The 18,247-nt window shown below is 43.2% G+C and overlaps 1 protein-coding gene across 8 annotated transcripts in view; it reads left to right on the top strand.

Annotated features, from left to right (window-relative positions):
- The window catches only part of CNTRL (centriolin), an 83,796-nt gene that overhangs the window by 52,968 nt on the left and 12,581 nt on the right, over nucleotides 1-18,247 (top strand). For 7 of the 8 annotated variants that reach the window (XM_047830132.1, XM_047830135.1, XM_047830133.1 and 4 more), the window contains 15 exons: nucleotides 442-621; nucleotides 1,369-1,485; nucleotides 1,751-1,895; nucleotides 2,612-2,760; nucleotides 4,428-4,617; nucleotides 5,660-5,973; nucleotides 7,470-7,675; nucleotides 9,890-10,082; nucleotides 12,531-12,661; nucleotides 12,802-12,942; nucleotides 13,044-13,170; nucleotides 14,218-14,382; nucleotides 15,131-15,290; nucleotides 16,416-16,531; nucleotides 16,614-16,831. In XM_047830132.1, the coding sequence (XP_047686088.1) occupies nucleotides 442-621; nucleotides 1,369-1,485; nucleotides 1,751-1,895; nucleotides 2,612-2,760; nucleotides 4,428-4,617; nucleotides 5,660-5,973; nucleotides 7,470-7,675; nucleotides 9,890-10,082; nucleotides 12,531-12,661; nucleotides 12,802-12,942; nucleotides 13,044-13,170; nucleotides 14,218-14,382; nucleotides 15,131-15,290; nucleotides 16,416-16,531; nucleotides 16,614-16,831 (2,552 nt within the window). Of the gene's footprint in view, nucleotides 1-441; nucleotides 622-1,368; nucleotides 1,486-1,750; nucleotides 1,896-2,611; nucleotides 2,761-4,427; nucleotides 4,618-5,659; nucleotides 5,974-7,469; nucleotides 7,676-9,889; nucleotides 10,083-12,530; nucleotides 12,662-12,801; nucleotides 12,943-13,043; nucleotides 13,171-14,217; nucleotides 14,383-15,130; nucleotides 15,291-16,415; nucleotides 16,532-16,613; nucleotides 16,832-18,247 lie in introns of those variants that run through there. The other variant, XR_007146325.1, reaches the window with a different exon arrangement.

The raw sequence follows: 18,247 nt of genomic DNA, 5'->3' as shown, positions 1-18,247 counted from the left end.
GAGGTTCTTGACTGATAAGACTGATTTCCTTCTAAGTTTACCATACAGTTTTGAGTTGGTTTTATTTATTCATTCACTCAGTGAATATGGAACACCTACTTTGTACCGTGTATTATTTTTTTTAAGTTTGTTTACTTTTGAGAGATCATAAGCCAGGGAGAGGCAGAGAGAGGGAGAGAGAGAACCCCAAGCAGGCTCCATGCCACCAGTGCGGAACCCAATGCCAGGCTCGATCCTACAAACTGTGAGATCAGACCTGAGCCAAAATCAAGAGTCAGACGCTCAACCGACTGAGCCACCCAGGCACCCCTGTACCATGTATTATTATTCTAGGCACAGACCATGCAGCAGTGAATGGAGTCCCTGCCCTCATGGAGCTTATGTCTTAATTCATCGTTACCAAATGACTCATCTGTTTGTTTAATGTTTCTTTCACTTCAGAAGAAACTTGAAGATGCCAAATCTCAGGAGCAGCTTCTCGGCCTAGACAGAGAATTAAAGAAACTAAAGAAAGCCGTGGCCGCCTCTGATAAGCTGGCCACAGCTGAGCTCACCATTGCCAAAGACCAGCTCAGGTCCCTTCATGGAACTGTTATGAAAATTAACCAAGAGCGAGCAGAGGTGAGTCCACACGTGCAGAACAAGTTTCCACGGTGCTGCTGCTGTCCCCAAACCATAGCTGCTTGTATCACTGCTCTTATAGGCTTTGGGTGATTTATAAACCACCGTAAAGTTGTCTGTTCCCCTTCAGACTGAAGATTGTATTTCTCCAGTCACAGCCCTGCCATGGGTCCCTCTACTGAGCCCTGACGAGAGCCATCAAATGAAACATACCATCCCCACCTCAAGGTGTAGAGCTCCGCTTAGGGAGGTAGCTGCCCATACACACCTGAACTAAGGTTTTAAAGGGTTGCCACAGAATCTTTCTGAACCCCAGACTTTTCATCTTGTGCAGTCAGATAATATGTGACCTACAGGACTGTTTTGCCTCCTGACTGAGATGGTATCTGTTAACGGTTTTAAAGGGTACAAATGCTCATGAGATTAGGACAGCAGATCATAGAGAAAATGTAATGATGAGAGTCCAGAGAGACCTCAGTCGTGGAAGGCTGTATAACAGTGAAGAAAAAGCTAGCCCTTGCTCTTTCAGATGCAGCCCCCTGCTCACGTGGCCCCCATAGAGGGGCGGAGCAGGCTGCCAAGTGATGGGAATAGCACAGGATGAGGTGGGACCAGGCGCCACGCACGCATAGGGAGGCCAGGCAGGCAGTCGGACGAAAACAGAGGAGTCCGTCTGAGGGGCAGAAAGAAACGAAGACGACAACACGTGATGGCAGTGCTGCCTTTCTCATACCTCTGTCCCAGCAGGAGTTGCAGGAGACGGAGAAGTTCAGCAGACAGGCAGCGCAGGCGGCCAAGGATCTGACCCGAGCAGAAGCTGAGATTGAACTCCTGCAGAACCTTCTCAGAGATAAAGAGGAGCAGGTCAGTGCTGGTACCCTGACACCTTCCCCTTATTGGTCCTATATCAGCTCCCGAGAGACAGTATTATTGGAAATATAGTCAGTAGTTCATCAGCACTTTGTCCTCTACCACGTGTCAGGCAGAGTGCAATTTAAATACAAGGAGTAATGCGTTTTCCTCATTAGTAAAGTGTAGGTAAAAGTTCTGGATTTACTAAATCAAATTGCAGGGTGCATGTGGGAAAGAATATTCGTTGGCAATTTTGTGTATGTGATTTTTTAAATAGTTTCGACTTGAGATGGAGAAAGTAGACGTAGGCCCTGGAGTAGCAAACTCACACGTGCTGGAGATGGAGAAACTGAATGAGACGATGGAGAGGCAAAGGACAGAGATCGCAAGGCTGCGGAATTTACTAGACCTCACCGGGGCTGGTAAAGTATTGGGCTTTGATTTTTTTTCGTTGTTTTGGGTTTTTTTTTGTTAAAAGCATTTATTTTTGAAAGAGAGAGTGTGAGCAGGGGAGGGGAAGGGTGAGGGGGACAGAGGATCCCAAGCAGGCTCTGCACTAACAGCAGAGATCCCGATGTGGGGCTCGAGCTCATGAACTGAACTGTGAGATCGTGACCTGAGCCAAAGTCGGACACTTAGCTGACTGAGCCACCCAAGGGCCCCTAGGCTTTGACTTTGGTAGTGGTTTTATAGTTCTGATGTCAGATCATCTTTAAAAAAAATCATCTTGTTTGTTTTTCACCTTAGCAATTTATTTAGCTCTGATAGATCAATTCCATGCTTGATTTCCAGAGCTGTGATAATTAGCTTAATGAATAAAAGCAAAGAATTTAAACATTTTACGTAAGTGAGGTATTAAGAAACTTGATTACAATGAGACAAGACATTTTGAATTTTCAAAAGAAATAATGTTTACACATCTGTTTGTTTTCTTTCTCTGCCTCCCTTTATAAATGAACAACAGAAGGGTACGTCTATCCTCTTTAAGTGTTAGCAAAAACTTATTACCATGGGAGAGGCTGCAAAGTCAACTTTGAGGAGCCAAAGTCATTGGCTGTCATGGAATCACTTGTGTAGGTTGAGAGGAGGGAAGTACATGATTTCATGCTCAACTTCACAGAATGGCTTTCCTTTGCAGGTAACAAAGGAAGCTTTGAAAATGTTTTGGAAGAAATTGCTGAACTTCGACGTGAAGTTTCTCATCAGAATGATTACATCAGCAGCATGGCAGATCCTTTCAGAAGACGAGGCTACTGGTACTTTATGCCACCACCATCATCATCAAAAGTAGGAAGTCTGTGATGCTGGGAATGTGTACTGAATTTTCTTGAAGGAATTGTGACCATGTTCTCTTCCCCTAGTTTGTGAGCAGATGTCAAGAACAATATGTCTAGACTAAGCCATGCATTGAGGTTCTTAAGTGTGTTTGATACGTGAGATGAAAATAGGACCTTCTCAAGGAATATTGCCATTGCCCATTGATGCTCCGGTGGTATGTTGTGGGTCCCTGATAGCAGATCCTGCAAGGGGATAAGGTGACTTGAGCCCAGAGAGCCTGTTGGAAATGGGTATAGAACGATGCAGAGGCTGATAGAGAACTGAGCACCTGGATTTTATTTGATTTTAACCAGCATTTCATTCTGTATTTGCTGAAATCTAGGTCAGGTACTAGATGGGGCGGGCACCATGAGGAATGGTCAAGCCCTTGCTCTCAAAGGCTCATGCACTGGTGGGGAGACAGGGACACCAGGGCAGTTACAAACAGGGGCATGCATGTGACAACAGACTTGACCTGTGTGCTCTATTACACAGAAGTGTTAGGGATTCCTCTCATTGGGGAAGTTCAGGAAGGAAGGCTTCACACAAAGCCATGAAGTCAGCACTTAGCTGTCAAGGGATGGGCTTTTAGGAGGGAAGAGATGTGCGGAAGGGGAGAGTTGCTTTAGCTATGGTGAGTGGTCTTGTGGGGCTGGAGGATTGGCTGGCAATGGTGAAAGGTGAGTCTGGAAAAGTAGTTTGGGCTCATGTTTTTTGCATAGGGGCTCAAAATGTCTCGCACTGACTTGTGGAGGCCTCAGGGATTTAGGACATGTATAATATAATCAGAGCTGTAGTTTAAGGACAATAACTGGGCTGAGTGTGGAGGCCTGATTTGCGGTGGATAAACTCGGGGAGGAGGGAGCGGGGTGCTGTTTGAACTCATTCCGTGAGGGACAGAAGCTGGGGCTAGAGCAGTAGAGCTGGAGGAGAAGAGGTGTCACTGAGAGGGTGTTCAGGAAACAAACTGGTCAGGGCATGGGTCTTGAACGTGGGACGTGAGGAGAGAACGGTAAGCAGCCTGCATCCAGAGCAGAGGGACTGGGTGACATCCTGCTACGATCAGCTGACAGGCAACCGTCAAGGAGAAGTAAGTGGCTATGACCAGTTAGGATCCAGCGCTGCGTAGAGTCAACCAGAGTCTACATCTAAACCTGCTTGACAACCAGGGCTGGAGGTGGAAGCTGTGTAGATATTCGACATTGTAACATTGTAAGGCCAAGCTGGGCAAGGGTTCGAAAGGTAGACCTACTTATGACTGGGAAGGAGGGAGAGTTAGGAGAGTAGAGCTTTTCAACCATGCCAGGCTCCCAGGATAGTAAGAGACTGATCTCCCAAATGGCCTTGAAAATTCACTTGTTTCCTTTGCCTTCATCTGTGGGCCATCAAGGACAAGGCAAAAGAGGAGAAACCACCAGGAAAGAGGAGTACTGGAGAAGAGAGGCTGACACTCAGGCAGTTTACCTGACTGTGTAATCATGTCTCACTTCTCTCTGTGAAAAATGAGAATTGTGATCTGTGGAAAGAAACCAGTTCATTCTCAACTTTGCCACATCTCAACTTTGTTCTAGACTTTGGCATTTCTCCAACTCAGCCTTTTCATTTCTAATAGTGGGCTTTGCTGTCATTTATTTCAGGTTTCCAGCTATAGTTCCCAGGCCACCAAAGACTCTGGTGTAGGCCTAAAGTACACAGCCTCAACTCCTGTTAGAAAACCATGTCGCGGATGGCAGGATGGAAAGGAGGAGAGTGGGCCTCCACCTGTCTCAGGATACTGGGTTTATTCTCCCATCAGGAGTGGGTTACATAAATCGTTTTCAAATAGAGGTAAGTTAAATCACATAAGGGAAGTTGCATTTCTTTTATTGGTTTCCTGAAATCCATAAGACTGAGTCCAGGCTCCTTAGCTTGGTCTGCAAGGCCCTCTGCTGTGATCTTGGCCAGTGACCTCCTGTCTCACCTCCCATCACTGTTCTGCACATCAGTCCTACCCAGTTGCCTAAGATAGTCACAGCGTGCCATGTTCCTCCAGCCTCCATGCTTTAAACCCTCTCTTTAGGATGTCCTTCTCCTTCCTCTTCCAAACCTACTGCTGCTCGACTTTCAGCAAGACTCAGGCCCTCAAACACCACTCCTTTAGGGAGACTTCCTCCATCTTGCCTTACCCAGGCACACTGAGCGGCTTTTTCACCTGTGCTCCTGGAGCATGGCAGGTGCGTACGTCCTTGTATCATGACATTGATTAGCTTGACTAAAATGAAATGTTCTAGGTCCATCTTCAAAAGCTCCAGGAGGAAGAGTCAATCAGACTTGGGGTAAATCCTCGCTCTTTGACCAAGCAGCCGTGTGATCCTAGGCAAATTATCTAGCTGCTCTTAGACTGTGAAGCCATAAAATGGGAATGTCCCCTTCTGAGAATTTCTTTATTCAAGAGCTACTTATTGAGTGCCTGCTGTGTGCTAGGTTGTCTGTCATCCGTGATAGACAAACATAGACCTGCTTAAGGGGAGGCGAGTAAGGAAGCCAGCACCTTGGAGAGTGCCGTGCATCATGGCACCCGTAGACACTGCGAGCCTTGGTGTCTCAGCACACATCTCCGCTTCTCTGTCTTTATGCAGCCTGAGGCAGACACCCAAATGGTTGCCGAATAAATGAATGAATAAAGACAGAAAAAAGCAACTCAACACATAGGCATAAGAAGCACTCAAGTATCAGCCTCTGAAAATAATACGAATCCCTATTTTGACCTTTTCACAGAATTTTACTCCCAGTTCTTGGGGATCTTGTCCTAAATGCTCCTGTTCTCTACTAAACTTGTTTACCCAATAAGCCATGTGGGTAAAATACTCTTCTGTTTATTTCTGTCAAGATGCAGACAGTGGAGGAGATAGTCAGGAAGAGAGTGAGCTGGATGACCACGAGGAACGCCCATTCGTGCCTCCTTCTGGATACATGATGTACACTGTGTTTCCCGATGGTTCTCCTGTTCCCCAGGGCATGGCCCTGTACGCACCACCTCCTCCTCTGCCCAACAACAGCCAGCCTCTCAGCCCTGGCACTGTTGTTTATGGCCCACCTCCTGCTGGAGCCCCCATCGTGTATGGGCCTCCGCCCCCCAACTTCTCTGTCCCCCTCATCCCTGTGGGGGTGCTGCATTGCAACGTCCCGGAACACCATAACTTGGTAAGTGGAGAGACATGAGACCCCCGTCTACCCCGCTACCATGGGAGACTGAATAAGATTGTGTATGTGATGATTTGACCTACTTATGAAGGGGTTATGTCCCAAAGTATATTCGTAAAGTTGATGTTTAGAATGGAGCAAGCGTTCTCTTACTAAAATATCCTTCTGGATGGGAGTTACGGCACCAGGCCAGACCACAAGATTGGTTTAACCACTTTATAGCAAAAATACTTTCAGTCCAGAAATTAACCATTTTTGGAGAGCTTATTGTATATTTTTCTATTGACAAGTATGATACCAATGTGTACATACAGGAGTGTTCACGTAGTGGGGCCTGTACTTGTACACGCATGTGTATGTGTGTGTGCACGCATACACATGGATGTGCTTTGTGTATTCACACGTAGGAGCAGTATATAGCAAGGTTGTGATGGGGATTATCTCTGGGTGGTAAGATTCATGATTCTTTTTTTCTTTTCATAATTCTTATTGTGCACACATTTCATATTCTCTTTTTCCCACTTAACATTACAAACATTTCCCTGTGGTTTTACAGATGTTTTTAAGCAGTATTTTAATGATTGCATAACATTTCTCTATTTGTAGGCAGTGTAGTTGACTCAACTGTGTAAATTTTTAGTGTATTTCATATTCTTTTCTAAGGCTACATTTCAAGAAATGATTACTTCCTAATCACCAGCTTATTTTGTAAACTTATGGTTCTAAAGAATTAAAATGCATGACAAACTCCTCCTTCAAACTCAAGATGCCTAGAGCTCTTTCTGTTTTCCTTTTCCTCCCAGCAGGTTAAGAGGAAGACAAGGACTAGGACCCCTGAGTGCCGGGCAGTAGGTCAGACTAGTTGCAGAGGGCCTGTGTGTGCTCACGTGGTTGGAACGACGGTCCCTCCCGTTGCCCTGCAGTGTCTCAGCGCATGTGTGTTTACGGCAGCGCCGTCAGCTCGGCCTGTCATCACCTCTCGGGCTGGTTCCTTTACCCACCAGCCATCCCCAGCTGTTCTGTAGTTTCTCACATGCCCTCTTATACCTCCGTGCATTAGCACGTGTTATTTCTTCAGGTTAGGTCTTCCCCATTTCACGTATTCTTCAAAACCCAGGCAAAACCCTCTCCCTCTGGGCAGCCTTCCAGGAAACTCCCCTCCCTATGCCTAGAGACAGACCCCTGTGTCCGTCTCTTCTGCTACTGGCTGAACTCTGGAGGCAGAGATTATCCATAAGGGGTGCTTGGTGAATGTGTATCAACCATAGTTGGACTGATGGAAAAATTAAAAGCTCTGTTAGTCCATCAGTTTCATCTGTGGCATGTGAAAAAATTGGCCTGACTTGATTTTTCGTTTTCATACTGAAGTCTAGAAGCTACCATCATTTTCACGTCATAGGTAGCACTTTAAGCACAGTCGATTGCAGCTTTTGGCAGGAAAGAAGAGAAACATCAAGTGATGTTTCTCAGTGTTGCATTTTTTTTTCTTTGTTCAGGAGAATGAAGTTTCTAGATTAGAAGACATCATGCAGCATTTAAAATCAGAGAAACAGGAGCAGTGCACGAGAGCATCCAGGCGGCAGTCGGTGAAAGAATTGGAAGAGCTGCATCGTAATATTGATGGTCTCTTGCAAGAGAAGAAAGACTTAGAGCATGAAGTAGAAGAATTACATGATACCATCCAGAAACATAAACAGCGAAAGTAACTATGATTATTAGCTATTTCACTTTTATAGTTCTGATAAACATGACATTGGCTTATTAAGGTAACCTGAATCGGTGTTGTCCAGTTGAACTTTCTGTGACCTTGGCAATGCTGTCGATCCATGCCATCCGAAACGGTAATCACCGGCCACGTGTGCCGATTGAGCACTTGAAGTGTGGCTAATGGAACTGAGGAATAGAGTTTCATTTAAAGTTGTAGCCACAGGTGACTCCCAAGTTGCACGGGGCAAGTCCAAGTTCTCTTGGCCCGTAATCCAAATGAGCTCTTCTTGTGGCCCCTCTTGGAGAATGGCATAACCCTCCGCCCTCCCCAGTTACTCTGGCTAAAAACAAGCCGGGTGTGTGCAGCTCCGCTTTCCTCGCTTTCCCAACCCTCCAGTTGGTCTCCGGGTCCTACAACTGTACACAAAGAGCTGTCAAACTGGTCCCCTTCTTTCACCTCCACCGCCCTGGCCTTTCATCATCTCCGCCCATAGCTTCTACTTTGGCCTCCCGTGTCTAGGCTCTGTCTCCGTTCTACCCTGAACGTGGCTACAGATCCGAGCTAGCCACTCTCCCATGTGACTCAGTCCCGTCAGGATGCACACCACCCTCTGGATCTGAACCTGCCTGCCTGTCTTATCCTTCTCTCCTACACGCAGTGTTTGTTCAGGCCCTACCTGCTTTTCTGTGGTTTCCCCCAACACCACATTCTCCCCTGCCTCTCCACCTTTGCACATACTGTCCTAGCCCAAAATGGTTTCCCTGCCCCCTGCCTAACTCCACCCTGTCTATCCAGAGAAAGGTCAGAGATCCCCTTTTACACAAAGCCTTCCTCATCTCTGGCTCCCACAGTTCGGGTTGGCAACCTTGGGTATAGTACTGTTCACACCGTGTTGTAAGGAGCCCAGGAAGGCGGTGGCTGGGCCTCTTTGTGCCCCAGCATCTGGCATAGGGTCCGTTAATGAAGGCAGTATCTGCTGAGAGGGCCAGATGGGTGCAGTAGTTCAGGAGTTATGACGGTCCCCAGCTTTTGTCGTGTCAGCCAGACTGGCCCAGGCACCAGGGTTGCGGGGAGATCGGTGGAGGTCCCAGGGGTGAGTGAGCTATGGTCTCTGCCTTCTAGGAGCACACCTGTGACTGGCCGGTAGACCTGGCAGGGAAAAGCCAGGGTCACACTGAGAGAAGAAGATGGGGAATAAATGTGTGAGCGTTTTGGGGCACCTCGGTGGCTCAGTCGGTTGGGCGTCCGACTTGGCTCAGGTCGTGATCTCGCAGTTCGTGAGTTTGAGCCCCGTGTCGGGCTCTGTGCTGACAGCTCGGAGCCTGGAGCCAGCTTCAGATTCTGTGTCTCCCTCTCCCTCTCTGCTCCTCCCCCACTCACGCTTTGTCTCTCTCTCTCAAAAATAAATAAAGCTTAAAAAGAAATTTAAAAAAATGTGTAAGCGTTTCAAGGATGGTTGCTTCTCTTACTTTTGTAGGCATATGGTGGGGAGAGGTTAAAGTGAGATTTTTTTGAGGGAGGATGGTAGGGCAGTGGGGTGACCACTTCTTTTCCTAGTTATAAAAGTAAAATAAATGCTTACTTTAAGGAGTTTGGATAACACGAAAATATCCGAAGAAAGGATATGTTTGCCTTCATTTAAAGAGAAACAATGTGTTAAATGTTGATGAATTTATTTTCATGTTTTCCTGTCATAGTTTCGTTTTCAAAGAATTTTGACATGTTAGCCTCGAGTTAGTGACTTCCGTGTCTTGCTTTCTGATTTGTCAAATATCGTTACTATCATTGTATCATTGAACAGTAAATCACAAAATTAGGAAGTCTTTGGGATGGTTGGTGAGCTGCGACTAGCAAGATAGATTTAGGGGAATGGATGATTATTATGGTGGTGGTTGGCTTTCTTTTTATACCATAGGAGAATAGAAACGACAACATTGTCTTGACCCAAGTGCTGACAAAAAAAATAATAATCAAAAAAGATAAAACAGCTGCATCGTACTTTGTATGCATTGTGCACTTACTGTCAGCAGCGTACCGTGTTGAATAAAAGGATAAACCTAGACCTTGAACATGGTCAAATGTAAATGTCTCTTCCGGCCCTTCTCATATGAGAGTAGAAAATCATCGTACATCTTCTTATCAGACTACAAGTGTCTGTATTGTCTACATTTAAAGACTCTTAATATGTTTGTATAACGATTTTTTTAGAGACTTCCTTGATGGAAATGTCGAGAGTCTTATGAACGAACTAGAAATAGAGAAGTCACTCAAACACCATGAAGATATCGTGGATGAAATTGAGTGCATCGAGAAGACCCTTATGAAACGTCGAGCAGAACTCAGGGAAGCTGACCGGCTGCTGGCAGAGGCCGAAAGTGAACTTTCACGCACAAAGGAGAAAGTATGTTCTGCTGTGGTTTGGGGTGAGGCAGCTCACTGCCCGTGGCATGAAGGACTAGAAAGAAATCGTGATAAGAACATGGTCGCCCAAGGCGGACAGTTGGGTTCCAGGCTGCACGCTGCTAGTTAAGGAGCTGGGAGAATTCGGGCAAGCCACCTGACTCCCCAGCTTTGCTCCTCCTCAGCTATCAGTTCAGGCAAAGAATACTTAGGCTGTTCAGGAAGACTTAAAAGCTGCCGAAATCATTCCGTTCCTAACACACCCTACTTCCTAATCCTGTGTGTGTCTTTAAATTATTTGGGCTCTGATATCTCTCTGTATTAAATAGGTCAATGCTAGATTCATCTAAAAGCAACTGTGGATCTCAGAAGACTTCTTCCTGGTATTACTTCGTTCTCCAAGTTGATGATAGAAAATCAAGCATTTTTTGGTCTGAGGTAGTGTTCTTGTGACTACAATACAGAAAGAAATGGAGGAGGAAAAGGAGCCCCTACTCTGTTGGGCCCCTACTCTGACCACACATTGGCTATGTTATAAATACTGCTTCGTTAACCTTTCCTGGCAACTCTGTAAGATGGTGGTTAGCCCAGTTCACTGGTGGAGCTCAGAGAAGCTGGTAGCTGGCCCAGGGCCACACAGCTCAACTTCTGCCTCACCAAGAGAGCTTTTTTTTTTTTTTAATGTTTTATTTATTTTTGAGAGAGAGACAGAGACCAAGCATGAGCAGGGGGAGGGGCAGAGAGAGAGAGAGAGAGCGAGATACAGAATCCGAAGCAGGTTCCAGGCTCTGAGTTGTCAGCACAGAGCCGGACCTAGGGCTCAAACCCACGAACCATGAGATCATAACCTGAGCTGAAGTTGGTCACTTAACCAACTGTGCCACCCAGGCACCCCACCCAAGAGCTTTCTTAGTTTGAGGAGAATTCCAGTGTAAAAAAGTCCCATACCCACATGGAGCATCTCAGAAACTATTTTTATGTTATTTCAACATGGATGGATTTAAATGAATAGAAATCTGTAACCCAGGAACTGAAACAAAGGATTTATTAAAGATATTCTGTGAGTGATGGCTTTAATAAGAATGGAAAAACATCCTGGTGTCTTTTCAGATGATCAACTGATCATGTTCCTTCTGTCACATGTTAGACGATTGTGAGATAACATAGGCGTGAGCAGGACTAGAGAAAACTTTATCACTGGTATATAAAAGAATATTGATACCAGTAGTAGGCAGAAATAGTAAGTGAACTGAGGCTAGTAAGCTCTTCCCCTTTTGTCCTCCCAAAATGATTCAGGGAGGCAGCTTGCTAAGGAGGAAGAGCGAGGGAGAAGGTGGTGCATTTTGTGAGAAAGATGCCAGACATGTTAAAACCTAACATAGAAAGAGATAGAAAACTACTTAGAAATATGACTTTCTGAAGCACGTAGTGCGTTTTGTCCAGTGCTTTGCTGATGAAACTGACAGAAACCAGGGATCTGGAATGGAAGGAAGTGTGGTGAGCTATCTAGCTGTTTGGGAGCTCGCCAGCCTTCTTGCATCCATATGGGAGATGTACTGGACTAGTTTAACAAGCCTGGGACTTTGGTGCAGCTGCACAGCTTGAGTATTTGGCCCGAAGGGGAGTCACTGTTCAACGAAGTGCAAAGCAAGCACTATTTTTGGACCTTTGGTGGCATTGTCTTAAACCTCTTATTTTAGACAGAAAAAGGAAACCAAGTTGATTAAAAAAAAAAAAAAATCTGTTTTCGAAAAGAAAAAAAAAAAGTAATCTCTTTTTGCCAAATCCTGTACAGGAGGAGTTTTAAGTACTTCGACAAAAGTACTTAATGTTTGTGTTTCTCAGACATTATTAATTCATCTTTAAATGAAGGAGGTTTTATTTAACACGATCAGATCTAGAGTACAGTAATAATCTCTGTGAAGGAGGCTCTGTTGGTAAAATCAGCTTGTTGTCACTTAATTGTGGAGATATTTTTAATTGAATAAGATAGCATAATAGTATACAGATTATTTTTAAGTAAAAGATCATTCACAGTGTCACCACCCTCAAGTGACTTTTTCTTTTTGCAGAGCCTTTCTGTCTTTGCAGACACAGATCTAATTGCACATAGTTGCCCTTAGAGTGCCATTTTAAATTTGTTTTTTTCAGCCAACATAATACCATTAACATTCTTCCATGTTGCTATATTGTCGTCTTAAAGGCTACACAGTACTCTATTGTGTTGATGCTTTATCACTTAATCTATCACTTGTCAAGTTGTATTTCAGTACACAATGAGCATTTTTATGTAGTCATTTTTTTCACTACTGAATTCTCTTCTGAGAGTTGGAGAGTCAAAGTGAATGCACATTTTTATCAGTCTTTCTGTATGGCCTTGTCGATTTTCCTAAGAGGTGCAAAAAGAGTGTGGTAACTGAATCGCTTCTAATGACAGTGTCTTTTTTAGACAAAAGATGCCGTTGAGAAGTTCGCTGATGCCAAGAGAAATCTATTGCAAATCGAAAAAGATGCTGAGGAGTTAGAAAGGAGAGCCCAGGAAACTGCTGTTAACCTTGTCAAAGCTGACCAGCAGCTCAGGTAGGTGGAGTCCCTCTTGGCTATTGATGTATTCAGGGAGATCAGTGACAAGTTGGGGGCTAAGGGAGTAGTAATCGCCTTAAGATAAATAATGCAGGCTAAGTCTAAGGGGCCTTGGAGAGTAAAGCAGTGTGTCGTAGATTACTCGAGGCTGACGCCAAGGGTTTGGAGCAGCACAAAATGGAGCAAGAAGAAACTTTGAAAGAAATAAACAAAGTTGTTGCAGCAAAAGACTCCGACTTCCAGTGCCTGAACAAGAAGAAGGAAGTACTGACCGGAGAGTAAGTACAGCCTCTGGGGGGCCCAAGGGGCTTGTGCTGGAAGACCGCTCTTGGGGTTCAGCCTTCCTTCAGATCTGCTCCAGTGCTGCTGGTGTTTGTAGGCTGCAGAAATTGCAGAAGGACATCGAGGCCGCACAACACAATGAGGATCACCACCTGCACGTCCTGAAAGAGTCAGAGACCCTCCTGCAGGCCAAGAAAGCTGAGCTGGAAAAGCTGAAAAGCCAGGTATGGCAACCGATGCCTTGGAAAAGCAGTTCATGCTGCTTTGAAACCTGCGTTTCTGTTACAATGATAAAAAGTAATACATGTTTGATTGTAGAAAAGACTGGAAAATACAAAATAAGATATAATGCATAAATGAGGCTCTGTATCCTAGTGATTAAGAGTAGAGTCCAACCCAAATTTGAATCGCAACTCAGTAGAATAAATAGAATATATTACTGAGTAAAAGAAGTGGGTCTAAAAATGGGATACACCCCTCAGTTGGCTGAGTGTCCGACTTTGGCTCAGGTCATGATCTTGCGGTTTGTGAGTTCCAGCCCCACGTCGGGCTCTGTGCTGACAGCGTGGAGCCCAGAGCCTCCTTCGGATTCTGTGTCTTCCTCTCTCTCTGCCCCTCCCCTGCTCACGCTCTGTATCTCTCTCATAAATCTAAATAAACACTAAAAAAAAAAAAAAAAAAAAAAAAAAAAGTTTTTTAATAAAAAAAAACCAAACAGGATGCACCCTAAGATCATTTATGCTAAATGTGTTTATGAACACTCGTGCTTATATTTTTGGTGGTCTGTATCAAAGCACAAAAGCAGTCATCTGATAAGGGGAGATAAATATTTTCTATTTTCTTCCTTTTGCACATCTGCATTTTCTGTTTTTTATATAAAATGTGTACCATTCTTAAAGTTGACATTTTTAAATTTACAAAATGAATAAATTTAAAAAATCCCTGCCTGACTTCCATTGCCAAGGTAATGGAATAAGGTATATAGACACACAAGTATTTTGAAAACCATAACCTGAGGGATATTCCTTATTATCATCTTGTTGTTTTTGCTATGATTTGATGGATATGCTTTCATGTATGCGAACTCAAGATCTTTATTAGGCATTTCATGCCTGTACCCCCAGCCTGGCCCTCCTGACTCCTGCAGCTGGGATAATTACAATTAGGCTAGCCCCTGATTTCCCCACTACCGTTAGCTGGACTGAATATTCTCCATCACAGCAAGCACGAAGGTTGTCAAGCTTTGCATTCTTCCCTTTTCTTGAACGCAGGTATCCGATCAGCAGCAAGAACTGGCCGTCTTGGACAGGGAGTTAGGGCATAAAAAGGAAGAGCTGCGTCTACTCCAGGGAAGCATGGTCCAGGCCAAAGCTGACCTCCAGGAGGCGCTGAGACTGGGAGAAACCGAAGTAACTGAGAAGTGCAATCATATTAGGGTGTGTTCTTTACTAGTTTTCTTAAGAATCCAAGGGTGATGTTCTAGGTTTATCTTAACATATTTTAATTAGTTTTCTCTCCAAATGCAGCTCTAAATTCCTGAATCGTGAACCCTCTGTAACATCAGTTTGATGTACTGTTCTGTATCCAGGCTGTGGCTGCATGGATAGCTCTCCCGTAGTATTTTCTGGACATACCCAAGGTTCTCGGCCTCTGTGCCTTTCTCATACCATTTCTTCTCCCGGAATTTCCTTTTTGGGAATGTCCACATCCTAGCCATTTTTCCTGGTTCAGCTGCATGCCACTAAGTTGACTTTCCTGACTTTTCCTTTACCTTGGAAGGAATTTCTCTCTTCTGAGTTTGGAGGCACTCTGCAGGTTTCCTAGGGCATCAGAGCCTTTCATGACCATGTTTATGCTCCTTGCTGATTTCCCCCAAGGTGCTCAGCCTCTTGAGCCTCAGTTTCTTTCTATAACACATTGCCTTGCACATAGTAAGTACTGTTTATGCATTTTAAATGAAGACGATATGTGACTTCCTTACTTCCGTTATACAGAAATATGTTAGTGGAAAATAAAATACAGTGCTGTTCTTGACATAAAAGGCAAAATTGAACTTGTTTCCAAACTGGAGTTTTTGTGAAATGAGATAGTTAATAACAAAACTGTTCTCAGTATAATTTCCATTCATAATTTTGTGGAGGGGAGTTGACTTTTTTTTTTTTTTTTTTTTTTTTTTTGGCACAGGAAGTAAAATCTCTTCTGGAAGAACTGAGTTTTCAGAAAGGAGAACTCAATGTCCAGATTAGTGAAAAAAAAACTCAACTTGCACTCATAAAGCAGGAAATTGAAAAAGAGGAAGAAAATCTTCAGGTAGTTTTAGGGCAGATGTCTAAACATAAAACTGGTAAGTTTAAAGGAAAACAATCATATAAAGTCAGAGTTTGGAAAAGTGTTTTTTCCAGATCACAGGAAAAATATGAATAGTGAAATAAACTTCTTTTAAAGATATGAAGGAAAGCAGTATGATAAAAGGAATACAATATTTTTTGTCATTCAAATCGATAAAGTTTATTTAAAAGCTAAATAGTCCTGATCATTGCTGACCAGAGCATGGGGAAGGAAGAGCACTTATAGGCTGGTGATAGAAAAATAAATTGGACCAACCCCCCAGTGTTTCAGGACTGAGAATTCATACCTGTTAAACCATTTAGCTCAGTTCTAGTTTCTGAGGGCAAGCATTCATGCACGTTGTAGCAATATTGGATTTATTTATTTATTTATGTAGTGAGTAAGTATTTCCTTGCTTCACAAATTAAGCTGGCTGAGTTGACTACTTACAGCAAAATTTATAATGACAAAATTTGGAACCTTGACCAATTTAAAAGCTATATTTCAAACATTGAAGGGCATGCAAAAATGCCGATGGGAAGACTGAAAAAATAGATAAAAACTGAATATAGAGTGGAGTCCCAAGTTACTTTGAATATCTGTGTGGTACGTGTGCGTGCGTGTGTGCACGCTCCTGGAAGGACATGCGTCAGGATGCTGTCGTCGTAGTGATCATATTTGGATAGTGGGAGAATGATGGGTTTTCTTTTTTTTTTTTTTCTTTTTACTCTTTTCTTGAAATTTTCTATGGTGACCAAATATTTTTTTTAATCAGAAAAAAGTTAATACTTAAAAATCTATATTTTAAAATATAAAAAATTATTATCTGAATCTCAACTTACATATTTTGAAGTTTTTTCTATTTTTTTTTTTAAATTCATTTAGATGGAGCACTGGCTCGTAGAACTAGATCTTTGTTATGTTTTGGGGTTAAAATTTTTAAACAAAATTTAACAAATTAATGTTTAACAAGATTTTAAAGAATTTTTTTAAGTTAAAATACAGTTAGCTCCAGTAATTCACACAACAGGTATGTTTTGATGACCTATTGTTTCTTGTATCCATAGCACTATTTTCTGTTTCAGTTTGTAAGTGCTGTGAACTTCATTTAACAGCATGGACCATGTTCTGTTCCTCTTAGAACTAAAGAATATTCTGGACATGCTGCAACTTGAAAGCAAGGAGCTGCAAGGTTTGAAGCTACAACATGAGCAAAAGTTGTCCGAGTTAGAGAAGACTCAGGTCGAAGTGCTGGAGGTAATAAACAAAGCCGTTTTACCCCTAGCCAACTGCAGTCTTCCTCGGTGGGCACATGTGAGTCCCCTTTTATCTGACTTAGGAGAGACTGGAGTTAGAGAATCTGCAGCAGACAGCCCTGCAACAGAAAGGGGAAATTGAGTGGCAGAAGCAGGTCCTCGAGAGGGACAGACGGGAAATAGAGCGGATAACTGCCGAGACCCGAGTGCTACAGTCGTGTGTTGAGTCTTTGAGCAAAGAAAAGGAAGATCTCGAAGAAAAATGTGACAGCTGGGAAGAGAAGTTGGCACAGAGCAAACGGTAAGAGCAAAAACCAGTAAGCTTGCAAGATATCTTCTTCAAGGCTGAAGCATAATAAACACTATTTTAAAAAGAGTGGAAAATAGAGAAAAGGAAAAAAAAATACCCCACAAACTCAGTGTCACAATACAATTCATCAATACCATTTCTGGGGGAATTTCCTTTTAGGCTTTTTCCCCCCAAAGCACTTTTTTAAATAACCTGTTGTGTGTGTGTTTAAGGACAATAATGGATGCTGGAAGATATAAATAAATGGAGAGAGATACCTGTTTGTGGGTAGAAAGACAGTATAGTTAAGATTCCATTCTCCTCAAATTGATGTTTAGATTCAAAATAATCAAATTTGCAACATGCTTTTAAAATAGAAATTGAGAGTCTGCTTCTGAAATTCGTGTGGAAATGCAGATTGGAGGTAGAATAGAATCTAAAACTTTTTCGACATGACACCAAAACTTGGAAAAAGAACAAATGTTCAGAGCTTAACACTGCCCTATTTCAAGACCCCACATACAGCTGTGGTGACCAAAATACTGTCATACTGGTAGAAAGATAGACAAAGCAGTCCGTGGAACAGAACAGAAAGTCCAGAAGTAAACGCACGAATGTGTGGACAACCAATTTTGACTAAGATGCAAAGGCATCATCTTCAGTAGAGAAAAGGCAGACTTTTCAAAAACTGTTGCTGAACCAATTGTATGTCCAAAACCCCAAAAATGAACTTCAGTCCACACCCATGCTATAAATAGAAATTATCCCCGAAAGGACCATAAATATCAATGTGAAACCTAAATATAAAACTTTTAGGAGAACACAGGGAAAACACCTTGGTGACCTCGGGTTAGGCAGGATTTCCTAGATGTGACCCCAAAAGCATGATCCATAAAAGAATAAATTGGTAAAATTGGGCTTCATCAGAATTTGAAACTTCTCCTCAAAAGACACTGTTAAGACAATGAAAAGACCTGTCCCAGCCTGGGAGAAGAACCTTTGCGACATGTATTCGATAAAGGAGTTGTACTCAGGGCCGCCTTCGGGGCTCAGACCAGTAAGCGTCCGACTCTTGATTTCAGCTCAGGCCATGATCTCAGGGTTCGTGAGTTCCAACCCCGCATCTCACTTCACCCTGGCAGTGCAGAGCCTGCTTAGAATTCTCTCTCTCTCTCCCTCTCTCTCCTCACCTGCTTGCGCGCACTTGTTCTGTTTCAAAAAAAAAAAAAAAAAAAAACTTAAAAAAACCCCTTTCCTCTTAAAAAAAAAAAAGTACTTGTACCCAGAACGTATATCTTAAAGAGCTGTAATTAGAAAACGAACAACCCAGTTTTTTTAAAGGGGCAAAAGACTTGAAAAGACATTTTACTTAAGATGAATGGGTGGCAAATAAACACATAAAAAGATGCTCAACATCATTAACCATTA

Source organism: Prionailurus viverrinus, chromosome D4, assembly GCF_022837055.1.
Source record: "Prionailurus viverrinus isolate Anna chromosome D4, UM_Priviv_1.0, whole genome shotgun sequence".
Classification (NCBI taxonomy): domain Eukaryota; kingdom Metazoa; phylum Chordata; class Mammalia; order Carnivora; family Felidae; genus Prionailurus; species Prionailurus viverrinus.
Note: the sequence above shows the minus strand (reverse complement) of the source record. Positions and strands in the feature narration are given on the sequence as shown.